At 43.6% G+C, this 17,051-nt stretch overlaps 1 protein-coding gene and 1 long non-coding RNA gene across 3 annotated transcripts in view; one reads left to right on the top strand and one right to left on the bottom strand.

Annotated features, from left to right (window-relative positions):
- Positions 1–17,051, bottom strand: part of rtn4b (reticulon 4b) — a 50,671-nt gene that overhangs the window by 1,025 nt on the left and 32,595 nt on the right. Inside the window, exons 5-8 of one of the 2 annotated variants that reach the window (XM_079634247.1) lie at positions 15,101–15,239; positions 6,801–6,870; positions 6,611–6,657; positions 6,103–6,161 (exon numbers count right to left, since the gene is read on the bottom strand). In XM_079634247.1, the coding sequence (XP_079490373.1) occupies positions 6,103–6,161; positions 6,611–6,657; positions 6,801–6,870; positions 15,101–15,239 (315 nt within the window). Of the gene's footprint in view, positions 1–6,102; positions 6,162–6,610; positions 6,658–6,800; positions 6,871–15,100; positions 15,240–17,051 lie in introns of those variants that run through there. The other variant, XM_079634248.1, reaches the window with a different exon arrangement.
- Positions 1,172–17,051, top strand: part of LOC307009974 — a 135,051-nt gene continuing 119,171 nt past the window's right edge. The window contains exons 1-2 of the long non-coding RNA XR_013800137.1: positions 1,172–2,546; positions 3,843–5,012. This is a non-coding gene — a long non-coding RNA (uncharacterized lncRNA). The remainder of the gene's footprint in view (positions 2,547–3,842; positions 5,013–17,051) is intronic.

The raw sequence follows: 17,051 nt of genomic DNA, 5'->3' as shown, positions 1-17,051 counted from the left end.
CGTAGACTTTTTTTTGACAATCCGTGCAGATTTCAGTTGACGATGTTGTCTAAGTTATTAATAACAAAACATGAATGAATGAGAAAGAGCAGAGCAGGATGAGCTCTCTCTCCCTCTCTCCCCCCCTCTCCCCCCCTCTCCCCCTCTCCCTCTCCCCCCCTCTCCCCCCCTGTTGTTGCGAGGGGGAATGCAGAAAACGCTGAGAAAACACTGGTTACAGTGTCCACTGATGTTGTTAATGTGGCTGAGTGTATTGTAGAGGAGGAAGAGATGGTGACAGACATTGCTAGTGATGAAACTCTTTTTAAAGTACCCAATACTAAGAGAAAGAGAAATAGGAAGAGTACAGAAACGAGTAAAATGAGCAGACAAACAAAAACAGAATCTGAAAAGCTTGATACTGAAGGCAGGATGGTTGATGATTCTGATGGTGAAGTAGTTGACAGTAAGTCAGGACGAAGTCGCCGCAGTGACTACAACTTTGACAAAATAAAGTCATTCCTGCAAAGAACGAAAAATGTGAAAAATGTCCAGTTTGAGGATTTTTTTGCTGACCGCAGAATGTTTATTAACTCAGCGACAATGCTAATGAGAGGTGAAGGAGGGGAACAATTTTTAGTTCAAGAAATATACAGATTAAAGAAACTTGTTTCCAAACTGAAATTAGAAGTACAAACTGAAGATGGCTTCGAAACCACAATCGCTGTTTTCTCATGTTTTTGTTTGGTTTATGTTCCCTCATATTATTTATTTTAATGAGTGTGATGAGGGTGAGCTCTCTTAACTTGAACGGAGCCCGAGATATACATAAAAGAGCAATGCTGTTTGAGCTTATAAAGCAAAAGAATATTGATGTAACGTTTGTCCAAGAAACACACAGTGACTGTATTAATGAAATTGAATGGAAAAAAGAGTGGGAGGGTGAAGTGTTTCTTACACACATGGGCTCTTCTAGAGGAGGGGTGGCTGTCCTTTTTGCTAAGAATCTCTCACCTGTCTCATGTGAGGTTAAACATGTGATACCTGGCAGACTAATATTTGTAAGGGCTCAGTTTGAAAAATTCAAGGCTGTTTTTATTAATGTTTATGCACCTACAAATGGTAACGAAAGAGTACTCTTTCTCAAAAATGTAAGTACAATTCTACAGAATTGTAGTTCTGATGATTTTCTGTTTTTGGGTGGAGACTTTAATTGTACAGGAAACTATAGACTAGATCGTAATCATATGGAACCTCATGTTGTTCAAGTCGTGCTTTAAATGAACTGATTGAGACCCATAGTTTATGTGATCTATGGAGGGATCTAAATAATGATGTAAGACAATACACGTGGTTGCATAATAGAGAGAATTTCATGTCTTTAGCCAGACTGGATAGGTTTTATTGTTTTAAGCATCAATTTAATGTTGTGAAAAGTTGTTTTATTACACCAACTGTTTTTTCTGATCATTGTCTAGTCACATGTAATGTGTTTATAACGAATGTGAAGCCAAAGAGTGCATATTGGCATTTTACCACTCCCTGTTAAGTGATGTGAATTTTAGAGGTGTTTTTGTTTCTTTTTGGAATGATTTTAAATTAAGAAAACCATGTTTTGAGAATTTACGTCAGTGGTGGGACTATGGAAAGGTTGAAGTGAAAGTACTTTGTCAACAGTATACTTTCAGTGTCTCTCGGGACATCACTAGATCAATGAAAAAACTTGAATCTGAAATAATGGAGGCACAAGGGTTAGCAGAGATTACTGGGGAAGGAAGACATATCGAGACACTTAAAACTAAGACATCTCTTCTTTCAGATTTGCTCGGCATTAAAGCAAAGGGGGCTTTGGTCCGATCTCGCTTTCAAAACTTAACGCAAATGGATGCCCCATCTAAGTTTTTCTTTAGTCTCGAAAAAAAGAATGGCCAGAGTCGCTATATTCACTCTTTACGCTCTGAAAACGGGCAGGAATTGACAAAGACACCTGAAATTCGAAAACGAGCTGTACAGTTCTATGAAAAATTGTATAGTAGTGAATATAGAAAGGACGAGGAGTTGTCTGCTTGCTTCTATGAAGATCTGCCAAATGTCCTGGAGGACTCAAAGGCAGAGCTGGAGAGGCCTCTTTCGGAAGAGGAGCTTCTGAACGCTCTCAAGGGCATGGAGAGTGGGAAAGCTCCTGGGATGGATGGACTCCCAGCTGAGTTTTATAAAGAGTTTTGGGCTGTGCTGGGCGAGGACCTGCTGGCGGTCCTAAATGAAAGTTTGGCTGATGGCTCTTTGCCCTTGAGCTGTAGGAGAGCAGTGATCACACTGCTACCTAAAAAAGGTGATTTGCAGGAGATCAAGAACTGGAGACCTGTGAGTTTGCTTTGTTCTGATCTTAAAGTCCTTTCTAAGACTCTGGCTAACAAACTGAGAAAAGTGATGGGGCAGGTCATTCATTTTGATCAGACATACTGTGTGCCGGGTAGGTCAATCACTGATAATGTCTATCTCATACGAGATATTTTAAGTGTTTCGAGTCTTTTAGGGGTAGATTTGGGGTTTATCTCTATTGACTAGTGTTGTCAAAAATATCGATATTTCGATAAATATCGATACTGAAATATCTGAACGGTACCAATACTAATTTCCCGAAGTATCGATACTAGCCGAGCGGTCACTTTCACTTTCACTTCTCTCCAAAGGCGCGTTGACAAACACCACACGTGACGCACTCGTCTCATTCGCTCTGGTTAAATAGCAAGTGAAGTGAATGGAAAGATGGCGAGGGCGGCGCCCCCGCGACCGGCTTTGGTTGATTGATAAAGAACACCGCGAGCGGGCATGTCGGAGAATAGCGTGGACACACCGCGAGCGGGTAGGCCTATGTCAGAGAATAGCGTGGACACGCGCTACACACCGCGAGCGGGTATGTCAGAATAGCGCAGACACGCGCTTCACACTGCGAGCGGGCTGCGGGCACCCAAAAGATTGTTTGACAATCAATAATCCCTCACATCACTCATTTTTTAAAATTATTTTATAGGTGAAAACAGACTTAAGGAACAGGCTCCAGGGGTACCATTTAGCAAGCATAGGCTACGCTCAGCATCAGGGGTGTTTGTTGTTTGGACAGACCTTTCCCCACTGCTAAAAAAATCCTAAAGGAAACACTGTAACTCTTCTCATTTTAACTTTTCTGAAACATAAACCTAGATGGCCTAGTAATGTTGTTGATATGAGTCTGTGTTGTCTCGTTTTTTCACTATAATTCTTAAAGTTAACATAATCTGACTGAGGAATCAGTAAATATTTTAACTGTGGTCAAATGTAAATTAACTTGTGCCTATTTAACTTTATTCAGAAAATTATTATTTAATTCTGCAATTTGCCTTCATTAGCGATTATCATCAATTTGATTACACATATATTAATTAAACTAAACAGCTAGACAATGGCATCTCTGAATTCAATAATGAAATGCCTTTAACTGAAAATGTAATGTTTAATCTTATTATTATCAATTACTGACACTCTATCCTCCAATTTGATACTGTTAAGTGCTTTTTTGTTACAGTAGGCTATATTTTAATCTTTGATAACAGTAGGTTATACAAATACAACAGGTAATGTTAGCACTGGTCCAATTAAAAAATATTAACAAGAACTCAGGACATTTTTGTTCATGTAAAATATACCTCATTGTCATGTTCTAGACTTGTTATATTTAGCTTTAAATAAATAAAAAAATCCCCTTAATATAGTGGCAGTTTTTCTCTCTGTGGTATCGAAAATGGTATCGAATATCGATATTTTTCAAGGTATCGTATCGAAGTTAGAAATTCTAGTATCGTGACAACACTACTATTGACCAGGAGAAGGCTTTCGATAGAGTTGAGCATCAGTATTTATGGGACACCCTGGAAGCTTTTGGGTTTAGTTCTGGCTTTGTTGACATGATAAGAGTGTTGTACCAGGACACTGAGAGTTTACTGAAGGTCAATGGTGGTTTGAGCGCCCCTTTTAAAGCTAGTAGAGGGATCAGACAAGGTTGTGCACTGTCTGGTATGCTTTACTCCTTAGCTATTGAACCAATGCTGAATAAATTAAGAAATAGGATTAAAGGCTTAACATTGTCTCATGATATACAACATCAAATTTCAGCTTATGCCGATGATGTTATGGTTTTGATAAATGGGCAACAAGATATTAATCAGCTGGTTTCTGTTGTTAATGATTTTGGAATAATTTCAGCTGCAAAAATTAATTGGGAGAAGAGCGAAGCATTGGCTGTTGGGAAATGGGAGGAAGGGATGCCAAAACTACCTGGTGGGATGAGTTGGAAGAAAGAAGGTTTAAAATATCTAGGAGTACATCTTGGTGATTTAAACACCCAACAAAAGAACTGGGAAGGGGTGATTGAAAAAATAGATGGAAAATTGAAAAAATGGAAATGGATTCACTCACAATTGTCATTTAGAGGGAGAGTTTTAATAATCAACAACTTGGTTGCCTCTACATTGTGGCATAGGTTATCCTGTGTGGATCCACCTGTTGGACTACTGTCCCGATTACAGGTAATCCTAGTGAATTTTTTTTGGGACTGTTTACACTGGGTTCCCCAAAGTGTGCTCTTTCTTCCGAAAGAAGAGGGAGGACAAGGTTTGGTGCACTGACCAAGCAGACATGCTACCTTTCGTCTGCAGTTTATTCAGAAATTTCTGACTGGCCCTGTTGAGCTTGTGTGGAGGAAGATGGCAGAAGCGATTTTACACACAGTAGATGGGCTTGGACTGGATGCTGCGCTGTTTCTAATGGATGCTAAACAACTACGTATGGCTGGAGTGCCTCGATTTTATTGTGAACTTTTCAAAGTGTGGGGACTTTTAAATGTTTGCAGACTGGAGGAGACCAATTCGTTGTACTGGCTACTCGAAGAACCCCTAATCAGAGGAGCTCGCATGGATATTGCGGGTGAGAATGTTCTGGGACTTACGCAGATACTGTGTGCTTCTAAAACTGTGGCATTGAGGCACATAGTTCACGTGGCTGGACCTGAGATGAGCGATATAAATGCAGTAGCTACTTTGTTGGGTCAGAGGTCAATGCGCCACACACTAACTATAGTGGATATGTGGAAAACAAGACTGACAAAGGAGGAATTGACTTTAATAAGAGATTTTAAGAATGGAAGAGTGACTCTGGACATAAGAGACCCGTTTCCAAAACTTGGGATTACACCAGACTTAAAAGAAATGTCAGGTCCTTTGTTGGATCTCAACGGACTGCAAGATTTGGATCTGAATGTAGTTGAAGGGAAAGTGATGTATAAATGCTTTGTAAAAGTTTTTAATAAAGGAACACTGAATGGTAGGGTTGATGCAGTGTGGAGGGATAAGCTTGGGTTGAAAGATGTGAAACCTGTGTGGAGAGTGCTGTACAAACCACCATTGACCAAACGATCTGGTGACTTACAATGGCGAATATTACATGGGGCTGTGGCTGTGAACGCTTTTGTTTCAGTCATTAATCCAGATACTGATGATAAATGTGTGTTTTGTGAATCTAGAGAAACTATTTTTTACTGTTATTTGGAGTGTGAAAGACTTAAACCGCTTTTTAATTTGTTGGATTTGTTGTGTGATAAATGTGGGGAAAAGTTTACACCAGATGTGTTTATTGTAGGGGCAGGTTACAATCAAAAGCAAAAGATTAAATGGCAGCTGCTTAATTTTCTGTTGGGACAGGCAAAGCTTGCAATTTATAAAACAAGGAAGAACAGAATAGAAAATAGTGGTGGTCAGGAGATTACAGCCTTATTTAAAGCTTTTATCAAGTCAAGAATTGTTGTGGAGTTTAAGTATTACAAAGCAATGAATGATATAGAAACTTTTAAATTACAGTGGTGTTACAATTCTGTTTTCTGTACGGTTGTGGAGGAGGAGTTAGTTTTTGAACTTGTGTGGATTTGAAATTGTTGTAATATGTATTCCTTTATATCATGATTGAATAAAGTTTGTTATTAAAATCTCTCTCTCTCTCTCTTTCTCCCTCTCTCTCTCTCTCTCTCTCTCTCTCTCTCTTTCTCCCTCTCAAGGGTTAATGTTCGGACACAGAGAGACAAGCTTTACTTACTTCCCCAACACATCCTTCACCTGACCGCTGACCGAAGACATGAACTGATCGATCTGCGTCTGCGGGAGAGAAAGAGCATCAGAGCACACACACACACACACACACACACACACACACACACACGTGATGCGTGGGTCAATGTATAAACAACCCGCACCCGACCGACGTTCTCAACTAACCCGCCGCAACTCGGACTGCAAAATAAAAGAAAGAAAATATTGTACCCGAGCCGCATCTTTTTAAATAGCTAGTAGATGCTCATCGTCGCGTCACTGGGCCGTAGCCGCAGGAACTAGCGGTGCGGGGGGGTGTGGCAGCGTTTCTCTGAATGCTGTGTGATATCGCCAGTGTTTTGTAATAAAGGCTTGCTTTATTCATTTATTTAATTTCATTTTCTTAACAATTAAGATGCTGCATGTGTTTATCCAGTCTAATCGACGTGTGCGTCTCTCCCCCGACTTTATCAACCCGCGCATCACTGTTGCACACTCACTACTCGCGCCATTACCTGATGCTTCTCGTAGGTTATCGGGCCGCTGAAAGCTCCAATCAGACCTGCAGTGTAAGAAGATAAACACACGAGTGAACATCACACTTCATTACACATCACACATCGTTACCAGCAACTGTGAAGAACAACACCGACTGAAGATACGGTGAAAACAGAGTATAAAGTGAAATCAACACAATGGTCTTACCGAGAATGAGAAGCGTGAGTCCGTTAAACCAGGAACCAACATACGTGAAGACCCACAACACCACGCCGAACTGCAGGAGAAACAACTAACATTAATGGAGGAGGAAGAGGAGTAAGAGGAAGAGGAAGAGTAAGAGTAAGAGTAAGAGGAAGAGCATGAGGAGGAAGAGCATGAGTAAGAGGAGGAAGAGTATGAGTAAGAGGAGGAAGAGCATGAGGAGGAAGAGCATGAGGAGGAAGAGCATGAGGAGGAAGAGCATGAGGAGGAAGAGCATGAGGAGGAAGAGAATGAGGAGGAAGAGCATGAGGAGGAAGAGAATGAGTAAGAGGAGGAAGAGTATGAGTATGAGTAAGAGGAGGAAGAGCATGAGGAGGAAGAGCATGAGGAGGAAGAGCATGAGGAGGAAGAGCATGAGTAAGAGGAGGAAGAGTATGAGTAAGAGGAGGAAGAGTATGAGTATGAGTAAGAGGAGGAAGAGTATGAGTATGAGTAAGAGGAGGAAGAGTATGAGTATGAGTAAGAGGAGGAAGAGCATGAGTATGAGTAAGAGGAGGAAGAGCATGAGGAGGAAGAGCATGAGGAGGAAGAGCATGAGGAGGAAGAGCATGAGTAAGAGGAGGAAGAGTATGAGTAAGAGGAGGAAGAGTATGAGTAAGAGGAGGAAGAGTATGAGTATGAGTAAGAGGAGGAAGAGTATGAGTAAGAGGAGGAAGAGTATGAGTATGAGTAAGAGGAGGAAGAGTATGAGTATGAGTAAGAGGAGGAAGAGCATGAGGAGGAAGAGCATGAGGAGGAAGAGCATGAGTAAGAGGAGGAAGAGCATGAGTAAGAGGAGGAAGAGTATGAGTAAGAGGAGGAAGAGTATGAGTATGAGTAAGAGGAGGAAGAGTATGAGTATGAGTAAGAGGAGGAAGAGTATGAGTATGAGTAAGAGGAGGAAGAGCATGAGTATGAGTAAGAGGAGGAAGAGCATGAGGAGGAAGAGCATGAGGAGGAAGAGCATGAGGAGGAAGAGCATGAGTAAGAGGAGGAAGAGTATGAGTAAGAGGAGGAAGAGTATGAGTAAGAGGAGGAAGAGTATGAGTATGAGTAAGAGGAGGAAGAGTATGAGTATGAGTAAGAGGAGGAAGAGTATGAGTAAGAGGAGGAAGAGTATGAGTATGAGTAAGAGGAGGAAGAGTATGAGTATGAGTAAGAGGAGGAAGAGCATGAGGAGGAAGAGCATGAGGAGGAAGAGCATGAGGAGGAAGAGCATGAGTAAGAGGAGGAAGGGTATGAGTAAGAGGAGGAAGAGTATGAGTAAGAGGAGGAAGAGTATGAGTATGAGTAAGAGGAGGAAGAGTATGAGTATGAGTAAGAGGAGGAAGAGTATGAGTAAGAGGAGGAAGAGTATGAGTATGAGTAAGAGGAGGAAGAGTATGAGTATGAGTAAGAGGAGGAAGAGTATGAGTATGAGTAAGAGAAGGAAGAGTATGAGTATGAGTAAGAGGAGGAAGAGCATGAGGAGGAAGAGCATGAGGAGGAAGAGCATGAGTAAGAGGAGGAAGAGTATGAGTAAGAGGAGGAAGAGTATGAGTATGAGTAAGAGGAGGAAGAGCATGAGGAGGAAGAGCATGAGGAGGAAGAGCATGAGTAAGAGGAGGAAGAGTACGAGTATGAGTAAGAGGAGGAAGAGTATGAGTATGAGTAAGAGGAGGAAGAGTATGAGTATGAGTAAGAGGAGGAAGAGTATGAGTATGAGTAAGAGGAGGAAGAGCATGAGGAGGAAGAGCATGAGGAGGAAGAGCATGAGGAGGAAGAGCATGAGGAGGAAGAGAATGAGGAGGAAGAGAATGAGGAGGAAGAGCATGAGGAGGAAGAGTATGAGTATGAGTAAGAGAAGGAAGAGTATGAGTATGAGTAAGAGGAGGAAGAGCATGAGGAGGAAGAGCATGAGGAGGAAGAGCATGAGTAAGAGGAGGAAGAGTATGATTAAGAGGAGGAAGAGTATGAGTAAGAGGAGGAAGAGCATGAGGAGGAAGAGCATGAGGAGGAAGAGTATGAGTAAGAGGAGGAAGAGTATGAGTATGAGTAAGAGGAGGAAGAGTATGAGTATGAGTAAGAGGAGGAAGAGTATGAGTAAGAGGAGGAAGAGTATGAGTATGAGTAAGAGGAGGAAGAGTATGAGTATGAGTAAGAGAAGGAAGAGTATGAGTATGAGTAAGAGAAGGAAGAGTATGAGTATGAGTAAGAGGAGGAAGAGCATGAGGAGGAAGAGCATGAGGAGGAAGAGCATGAGTAAGAGGAGGAAGAGTATGAGTAAGAGGAGGAAGAGTATGAGTATGAGTAAGAGGAGGAAGAGCATGAGGAGGAAGAGCATGAGGAGGAAGAGCATGAGTAAGAGGAGGAAGAGTATGAGTAAGAGGAGGAAGAGTACGAGTATGAGTAAGAGGAGGAAGAGTATGAGTATGAGTAAGAGGAGGAAGAGTATGAGTATGAGTAAGAGGAGGAAGAGTATGAGTATGAGTAAGAGGAGGAAGAGCATGAGGAGGAAGAGCATGAGGAGGAAGAGCATGAGGAGGAAGAGCATGAGGAGGAAGAGAATGAGGAGGAAGAGAATGAGGAGGAAGAGCATGAGGAGGAAGAGTATGAGTATGAGTAAGAGAAGGAAGAGTATGAGTATGAGTAAGAGGAGGAAGAGCATGAGGAGGAAGAGCATGAGGAGGAAGAGCATGAGTAAGAGGAGGAAGAGTATGAGTAAGAGGAGGAAGAGTATGAGTATGAGTAAGAGGAGGAAGAGCATGAGGAGGAAGAGCATGAGGAGGAAGAGTATGAGTAAGAGGAGGAAGAGTACAAGTATGAGTAAGAGGAGGAAGAGTATGAGTATGAGTAAGAGGAGGAAGAGTATGAGTATGAGTAAGAGGAGGAAGAGTATGAGTATGAGTAAGAGGAGGAAGAGCATGAGGAGGAAGAGCATGAGGAGGAAGAGCATGAGGAGGAAGAGCATGAGGAGGAAGAGAATGAGGAGGAAGAGAATGAGGAGGAAGAGCATGAGGAGGAAGAGTATGAGTATGAGTAAGAGGAGGAAGAGTATGAGTATGAGTAAGAGGAGGAAGAGTATGAGTAAGAGGAGGAAGAGCATGAGGAGGAAGAGCATGAGGAGGAAGAGCATGAGTAAGAGGAGGAAGAGTATGAGTAAGAGGAGGAAGAGCATGAGGAGGAAGAGCATGAGGAGGAAGAGCATGAGTAAGAGGAGGAAGAGTATGAGTAAGAGGAGGAAGAGTATGAGTATGAGTAAGAGGAGGAAGAGCATGAGGAGGAAGAGCATGAGGAGGAAGAGCATGAGTAAGAGGAGGAAGAGTATGAGTAAGAGGAGGAAGAGTACGAGTATGAGTAAGAGGAGGAAGAGTATGAGTATGAGTAAGAGGAGGAAGAGTATGAGTATGAGTAAGAGGAGGAAGAGCATGAGGAGGAAGAGCATGAGGAGGAAGAGCATGAGGAGGAAGAGCATGAGGAGGAAGAGAATGAGGAGGAAGAGCATGAGGAGGAAGAGTATGAGTATGAGTAAGAGGAGGAAGAGTATGAGTAAGAGGAGGAAGAATATGAGTAAGAGGAGGAAGAGTATGAGTAAGAGGAGGAAGAGTATAAGTATGAGTAAGAGGAGGAAGAGTATGAGTAAGAGGAGGAAGAGCATGAGGAGGAAGAGCATGAGGAGGAAGAGAATGAGTAAGAGGAGGAAGAGCATGAGTAAGAGGAGGAAGAGAATGAGTAAGAGGAGGAAGAGCATGAGTAAGAGGAGGAAGAGTATGAGTAAGAGGAGGAAGAGCATGAGTAAGAAGAGGAAGAGCATGAGGAGGAAGAGCATGAGGAGGAAGAGCATGAGTAAGAGGAGGAAGAGAATGAGTAAGAGGAGGAAGAGCATGAGTAAGAGGAGGAAGAGTATAAGTATGAGTAAGAGGAGGAAGAGTATGAGTAAGAGGAGGAAGAGTATGAGTATGAGTAAGAGGAGGAAGAGTATGAGTAAGAGGAGGAAGAGTATGAGTAAGAGGAGGAAGAGTATGAGTATGAGTAAGAGGAGGAAGAGTATGAGTATGAGTAAGAGGAGGAAGAGTATGAGTAAGAGGAGGAAGAGTATGAGTATGAGTAAGAGGAGGAAGAGCATGAGGAGGAAGAGCATGAGGAGGAAGAGCATGAGGAGGAAGAGAATGAGGAGGAAGAGCATGAGTATGAGTAAGAGGAGGAAGAGTATGAGTAAGAGGAGGAAGAGTATGAGTAAGAGGAGGAAGAGAATGAGTAAGAGGAGGAAGAGCATGAGTAAGAGGAGGAAGAGAATGAGTAAGAGGAGGAAGAGCATGAGTAAGAGGAGGAAGAGTATAAGTATGAGTAAGAGGAGGAAGAGTATGAGTAAGAGGAGGAAGAGTATGAGTATGAGTAAGAGGAGGAAGAGTATGAGTAAGAGGAGGAAGAGTATGAGTAAGAGGAGGAAGAGTATGAGTATGAGTAAGAGGAGGAAGAGTATGAGTATGAGTAAGAGGAGGAAGAGTATGAGTAAGAGGAGGAAGAGTAAGAGTATGATTAAGAGGAGGAAGAGCATGAGGAGGAAGAGCATGAGGAGGAAGAGCATGAGGAGGAAGAGAATGAGGAGGAAGAGAATGAGGAGGAAGAGCATGAGTATGAGTAAGAGGAGGAAGAGTATGAGTAAGAGGAGGAAGAGTATGAGTAAGAGGAGGAAGAGAATGAGTAAGAGGAGGAAGAGCATGAGTAAGAGGAGGAAGAGTATAAGTATGAGTAAGAGGAGGAAGAGTATGAGTAAGAGGAGGAAGAGCATGAGGAGGAAGAGCATGAGGAGGAAGAGCATGAGTAAGAGGAGGAAGAGAATGAGTAAGAGGAGGACGAGCATGAGTAAGAGGAGGAAGAGTATGAGTAAGAGGAGGAAGAGTATGAGTAAGAAGAGGAAGAGCATGAGGAGGAAGAGCATGAGGAGGAAGAGCATGAGTAAGAGGAGGAAGAGAATGAGTAAGAGGAGGAAGAGCATGAGTAAGAGGAGGAAGAGTATAAGTATGAGTAAGAGGAGGAAGAGTATGAGTAAGAGGAGGAAGAGTATGAGTAAGAGGAGTATGAGTATGAGTAAGAGGAGGAAGAGTATGAGTAAGAGGAGGAAGAGTATGAGTAAGAGGAGGAAGAGTAAGAGTAAGAGCATGAGGAGGAAGAGCATGAGGAGGAAGAGCATGAGTAAGAGGAGGAAGAGAATGAGTCAGAGGAGGAAGAGTATAAGTATGAGTAAGAGGAGAAAGAGTATGAGTAAGAGGAGTATGAGTATGAGGAGGAAGAGTATGAGTAAGAGGAGTATGAGTATGAGTAAGAGGAGGAAGAGTATGAGTATGAGTAAGAGGAGGAAGAGTATGAGTAAGAGGAGGAAGAGCATGAGGAGGAAGAGAATGAGTAAGAGGAGGAAGAGCATGAGTAAGAGGAGGAAGAGTATAAGTATGAGTAAGAGGAGGAAGAGTATGAGTAAGAGGAGTATGAGTATGAGTAAGAGGAGTATGAGGAAGAGGAGTATGAGGAAGAGTATGAGGAAGAGGAATATGAGGAAGAAGAGTATGAGGAAGAAGAGTATGAGGAAGATGAGTATGAGGAAGAAGAGTATGAGGAAGAGGAGTATGAGGAAGAGGAGTATGAGGAAGAAGAGTATGAGGAAGAAGAGTATGAGGAAGAAGAGTATGAGTATGAGGAAGAAGAGTATGAGTATGAGGAAGAAGAGTATGAGGAAGAAGAGTATGAGGAAGAAGAGTATGAGGAAGAAGAGTATGAGGAAGAGGAGTATGAGGAAGAAGAGTATGAGGAAGAAGAGTATGAGGAAGAAGAGTATGAGGAAGAGGAGTATGAGGAAGAGGAGTATGAGGAAGAGGAGTATGAGGAAGAGGAGTATGAGGAAGAAGAGTATGAGGAAGAAGAGTATGAGGAAGAGGAGTATGAGGAAGAGGAGGAAGAGTATGAGGAAGAGGAGTATGAGGAAGAAGAGTATGAGGAAGAAGAGTATGAGGAGGAAGAGTATGAGGAGGAAGAGTATGAGGAAGAGGAGTATGGGGAAGAGGAGGAAGAGTATGAGGAAGAGGAGTATGAGGAAGAGGAAGAGGAGTATGAGGAAGAGGAGTATGAGGAAGAGGAGTATGAGGAAGAGGAGTATGAGGAAGAGGAGTATGAGGAAGAGGAGTATGAGGAAGAGGAGTATGAGGAAGAAGAGTATGATGAAGAGGAGTATGAGGAAGAGGAGTATGAGGAAGAGGAGTATGAGGAAGAAGAGTATGATGAAGAGGAGTATGAGGAAGAGGAGTATGAGGAAGAGGAGTATGAGGAAGAGGAAGAGGAGAATGAGGAAGAGTATGAGGAAGAGGAGTATGAGGAAGAGGAAGAGGAGTATGAGGAAGAGGAGTATGAGGAAGAGGAGTATGAGGAAGAAGAGTATGAGGAAGAAGAGTATGAGGAAGAGGAGTATGAGGAAGAGTATGAGGAAGAGGAGGAAGAGTATGAGGAAGAGGAGTATGAGGAAGAAGAGTATGAGGAAGAGGAGTATGAGGAAGAAGAGTATGAGGAAGAGGAGTAAGAGGAGGAAGAGTATGAGGAAGAGGAGTATGAGGAAGAAGAGTATGAGGAAGAGAAGTATGAGAAAGAAGAGTATGAGGAAGAAGAGTATGAGGAAGAGGAGTATGAGGAAGAGGAGTATGAGGAAGAGGAGTATGAGGAAGAAGAGTATGAGGAAGAAGAGTATGAGGAAGAAGAGTATGAGGAAGAGGAGGAAGAGGAGGAAGAGTATGAGGAAGAGGAGTATGAGGAAGAAGAGTATGATGAAGAAGAGTATGAGGAAGAAGAGTATGAGGAAGAAGAGTATGAGGAAGAGGAGGAAGAGGAGGAAGAGTATGAGGAAGAGGAGTATGAGGAAGAGGAGGAAGAGTATGAGGAAGAGGAGTATGAGGAAGAGGAAGAGGAGTATGAGGAAGAGGAGTATGAGGAAGAGGAGTATGAGGAAGAGGAAGAGGAGAATGAGGAAGAGTATGAGGAAGAGGAGTATGAGGAAGAGGAAGAGGAGTATGAGAAAGAGGAGTATGAGGAAGAGGAGTATGAGGAAGAAGAGTATGAGGAAGAAGAGTATGAGGAAGAGGAGTATGAGGAAGAGGAGTATGAGGAAGAGGAGGAAGAGTATGAGGAAGAGGAGTATGAGGAAGAAGAGTATGAGGAAGAGGAGTATGAGGAAGAAGAGTATGAGGAAGAGGAGTAAGAGGAGGAAGAGTATGAGGAAGAGGAGTATGAGGAAGAAGAGTATGAGGAAGAGAAGTATGAGAAAGAAGAGTATGAGGAAGAAGAGTATGAGGAAGAGGAGTATGAGGAAGAGGAGTATGAGGAAGAGGAGTATGAGGAAGAGGAGTATGAGGAAGAAGAGTATGAGGAAGAAGAGTATGAGGAAGAGGAGGAAGAGGAGGAAGAGTATGAGGAAGAGGAGTATGAGGAAGAAGAGTATGATGAAGAAGAGTATGAGGAAGAAGAGTATGAGGAAGAAGAGTATGAGGAAGAGGAGGAAGAGGAGGAAGAGTATGAGGAAGAGGAGTATGAGGAAGAAGAGTATGAGGAAGAAGAGTATGAGGAAGAAGAGTATGAGGAAGAGGAGTAAGAGGAGGAAGAGTATGAGGAAGAGGAGTATGAGGAAGAGGAGTATGAGGAAGAAGAGTATGAGGAAGAAGAGTATGAGGAAGAGGAGTATGAGGAAGAAGAGTAAGAGGAGGAAGAGTATGAGGAAGAGGAGTATGAGGAAGAAGAGTATGAGGAAGAGGAGTATGAGGAAGAAGAGTATGAGGAAGAGGAGTAAGAGGAGGAAGAGTATGAGGAAGAGGAGTATGAGGAAGAAGAGTATGAGGAAGAAGAGTATGAGGAAGAGGAGTATGAGGAAGAGGAGTATGAGGAAGAAGAGTATGAGGAAGAAGAGTATGAGGAAGAGGAGTATGAGGAAGAGGAGTATGAGGAAGAGGAGTATGAGGAAGAGTATGAGGAAGAAGAGTATGAGGAAGAAGAGTATGAGGAAGAAGAGTATGAGGAAGAGGAGTATGAGGAAGAAGAGTATGAGGAAGAAGAGTATGAGGAAGAGGAGTATGATGAAGAGTATGAAGAAGAGGAGTATGAGGAAGAAGAGTATGAGGAAGAAGAGTATGAGGAAGAAGAGTAAGAGGAAGAAGAGTATGAGGAAGAGGAGTAAGAGGAAGAAGAGTATGAGGAAGAAGAGTATGAGGAAGAAGAGTCAGTTTTGAACAAAAGGTATTTTAGACTCAGACCTTGAGAGAGTCGACGAGATCCTCCACCAGAAACAGGCGGCGCAGTTCCTTCAGCGCTCCGTTGATCCGACTCAGAACAACATCACTGTGCCTCTGTACGGCCTCTCTGGACAGAGCCAAGTCCTTCTCCAGGACACATCTGCACACATGAGGGAAGACCAGTGAGTATGGGCTCATACTCTGCACACATGAGGGAAGACCAGTGAGTATGGGCTCAAACTCTGCACACATGAGGGAAGACCAGTGAGTATGGGCTCAAACTCTGCACACGTGAGGGAAGACCAGTGAGTATGGGCTCAAACTCTGCACACATGAGGGAAGACCAGTGAGTATGGGCTCAAACTCTGCACACGTGAGGGAAGACCAGTGAGTATGGGCTCAAACTCTGCACACGTGAGGGAAGACCAGTGAGTATGGGCTCAAACTCTGCACACGTGAGGGAAGACCAGTGAGTATGGGCTCAAACTCTGCACACGTGAGGGAAGACCAGTGAGTATGGGCTCAAACTCTGCACACATGAGGGAAGACCAGTGAGTATGGGCTCAAACTCTGCACACATGAGGGAAGACCAGTGAGTATGGGCTCAAACTCTGCACACATGAGGGAAGACCAGTGAGTATGGGCTCAAACTCTGCACACATGAGGGAAGACCAGTGAGTATGGGCTCAAACTCTGCACACATGAGGGAAGACCAGTGAGTATGGGCTCAAACTCTGCACACATGAGGGAAGACCAGTGAGTATGGGCTCAAACTCTGCACACATGAGGGAAGACCAGTGAGTATGGGCTCATACTCTGCACACATGAGGGAAGACCAGTGAGTATGGGCTCAAACTCTGCACACATGAGGGAAGACCAGTGAGTATGGGCTCATACTCTGCACACATGAGGGAAGACCAGTGAGTATGGGCTCATACTCTGCACACGTGAGGGAAGACCAGTGAGTATGGGCTCATACTCTGCACACATGAGGGAAGACCAGTGAGTATGGGCTCAAACTCTGCACACGTGAGGGAAGACCAGTGACTATGGGCTCAAACTCTGCACACGTGAGGGAAGACCAGTGAGTATGGGCTCATACTCTGCACACATGAGGGAAGACCAGTGAGTATGGGCTCAAACTCTGCACACATGAGGGAAGACCAGTGAGTATGGGCTCATACTCTGCACACATGAGGGAAGACCAGTGAGTATGGGCTCATACTCTGCACACATGAGGGAAGACCAGTGAGTATGGGCTCATACTCTGCACACATGAGGGAAGACCAGTGAGTATGGGCTCAAACTCTGCACACATGAGGGAAGACCGGTGAGTATGGGCTCATACTCTGCACACATGAGGGAAGACCAGTGAGTATGGGCTCAAACTCTGCACACATGAGGGAAGACCAGTGAGTATGGGCTCAAACTCTGCACACATGAGGGAAGACCAGTGAGTATGGGCTCAAACTCTGCACACATGAGGGAAGACCAGTGAGTATGGGCTCAAACTCTGCACACATGAGGGAAGACCGGTGAGTATGGGCTCAAACTCTGCACACATGAGGGAAGACCAGTGAGTATGGGCTCATACTCTGCACACATGAGGGAAGACCAGTGAGTATGGGCTCAAACTCTGCACACATGAGGGAAGACCAGTGAGTATGGGCTCAAACTCTGCACACGTGAGGGAAGACCAGTGAGTATGGGCTCAAACTCTGCACACGTGAGGGAAGACCAGTGAGTATAGGCTCAAACTCTGCACACATGAGGGAAGACCAGTGAGTATGGGCTCATACTCTGCACACATGAGGGAAGACCAGTGAGTATGGGCTCAAACTCTGCACACGTGAGGGAAGACCAGTGACTATGGGCTCATACTCTGCACACGTGAGGGAAGACCAGTGAGTATGGGCTCAAACTCTGCACACATGAGGGAAGACCAGTGACTATGGGCTCATACTCTGCACAC

The sequence above is a fragment of the Phoxinus phoxinus genome (genome assembly GCF_949152265.1).
Source record: "Phoxinus phoxinus genome assembly, chromosome: 14".
Taxonomy (NCBI): Eukaryota; Metazoa; Chordata; class Actinopteri; order Cypriniformes; family Leuciscidae; genus Phoxinus; species Phoxinus phoxinus.
Note: the sequence above shows the minus strand (reverse complement) of the source record. Positions and strands in the feature narration are given on the sequence as shown.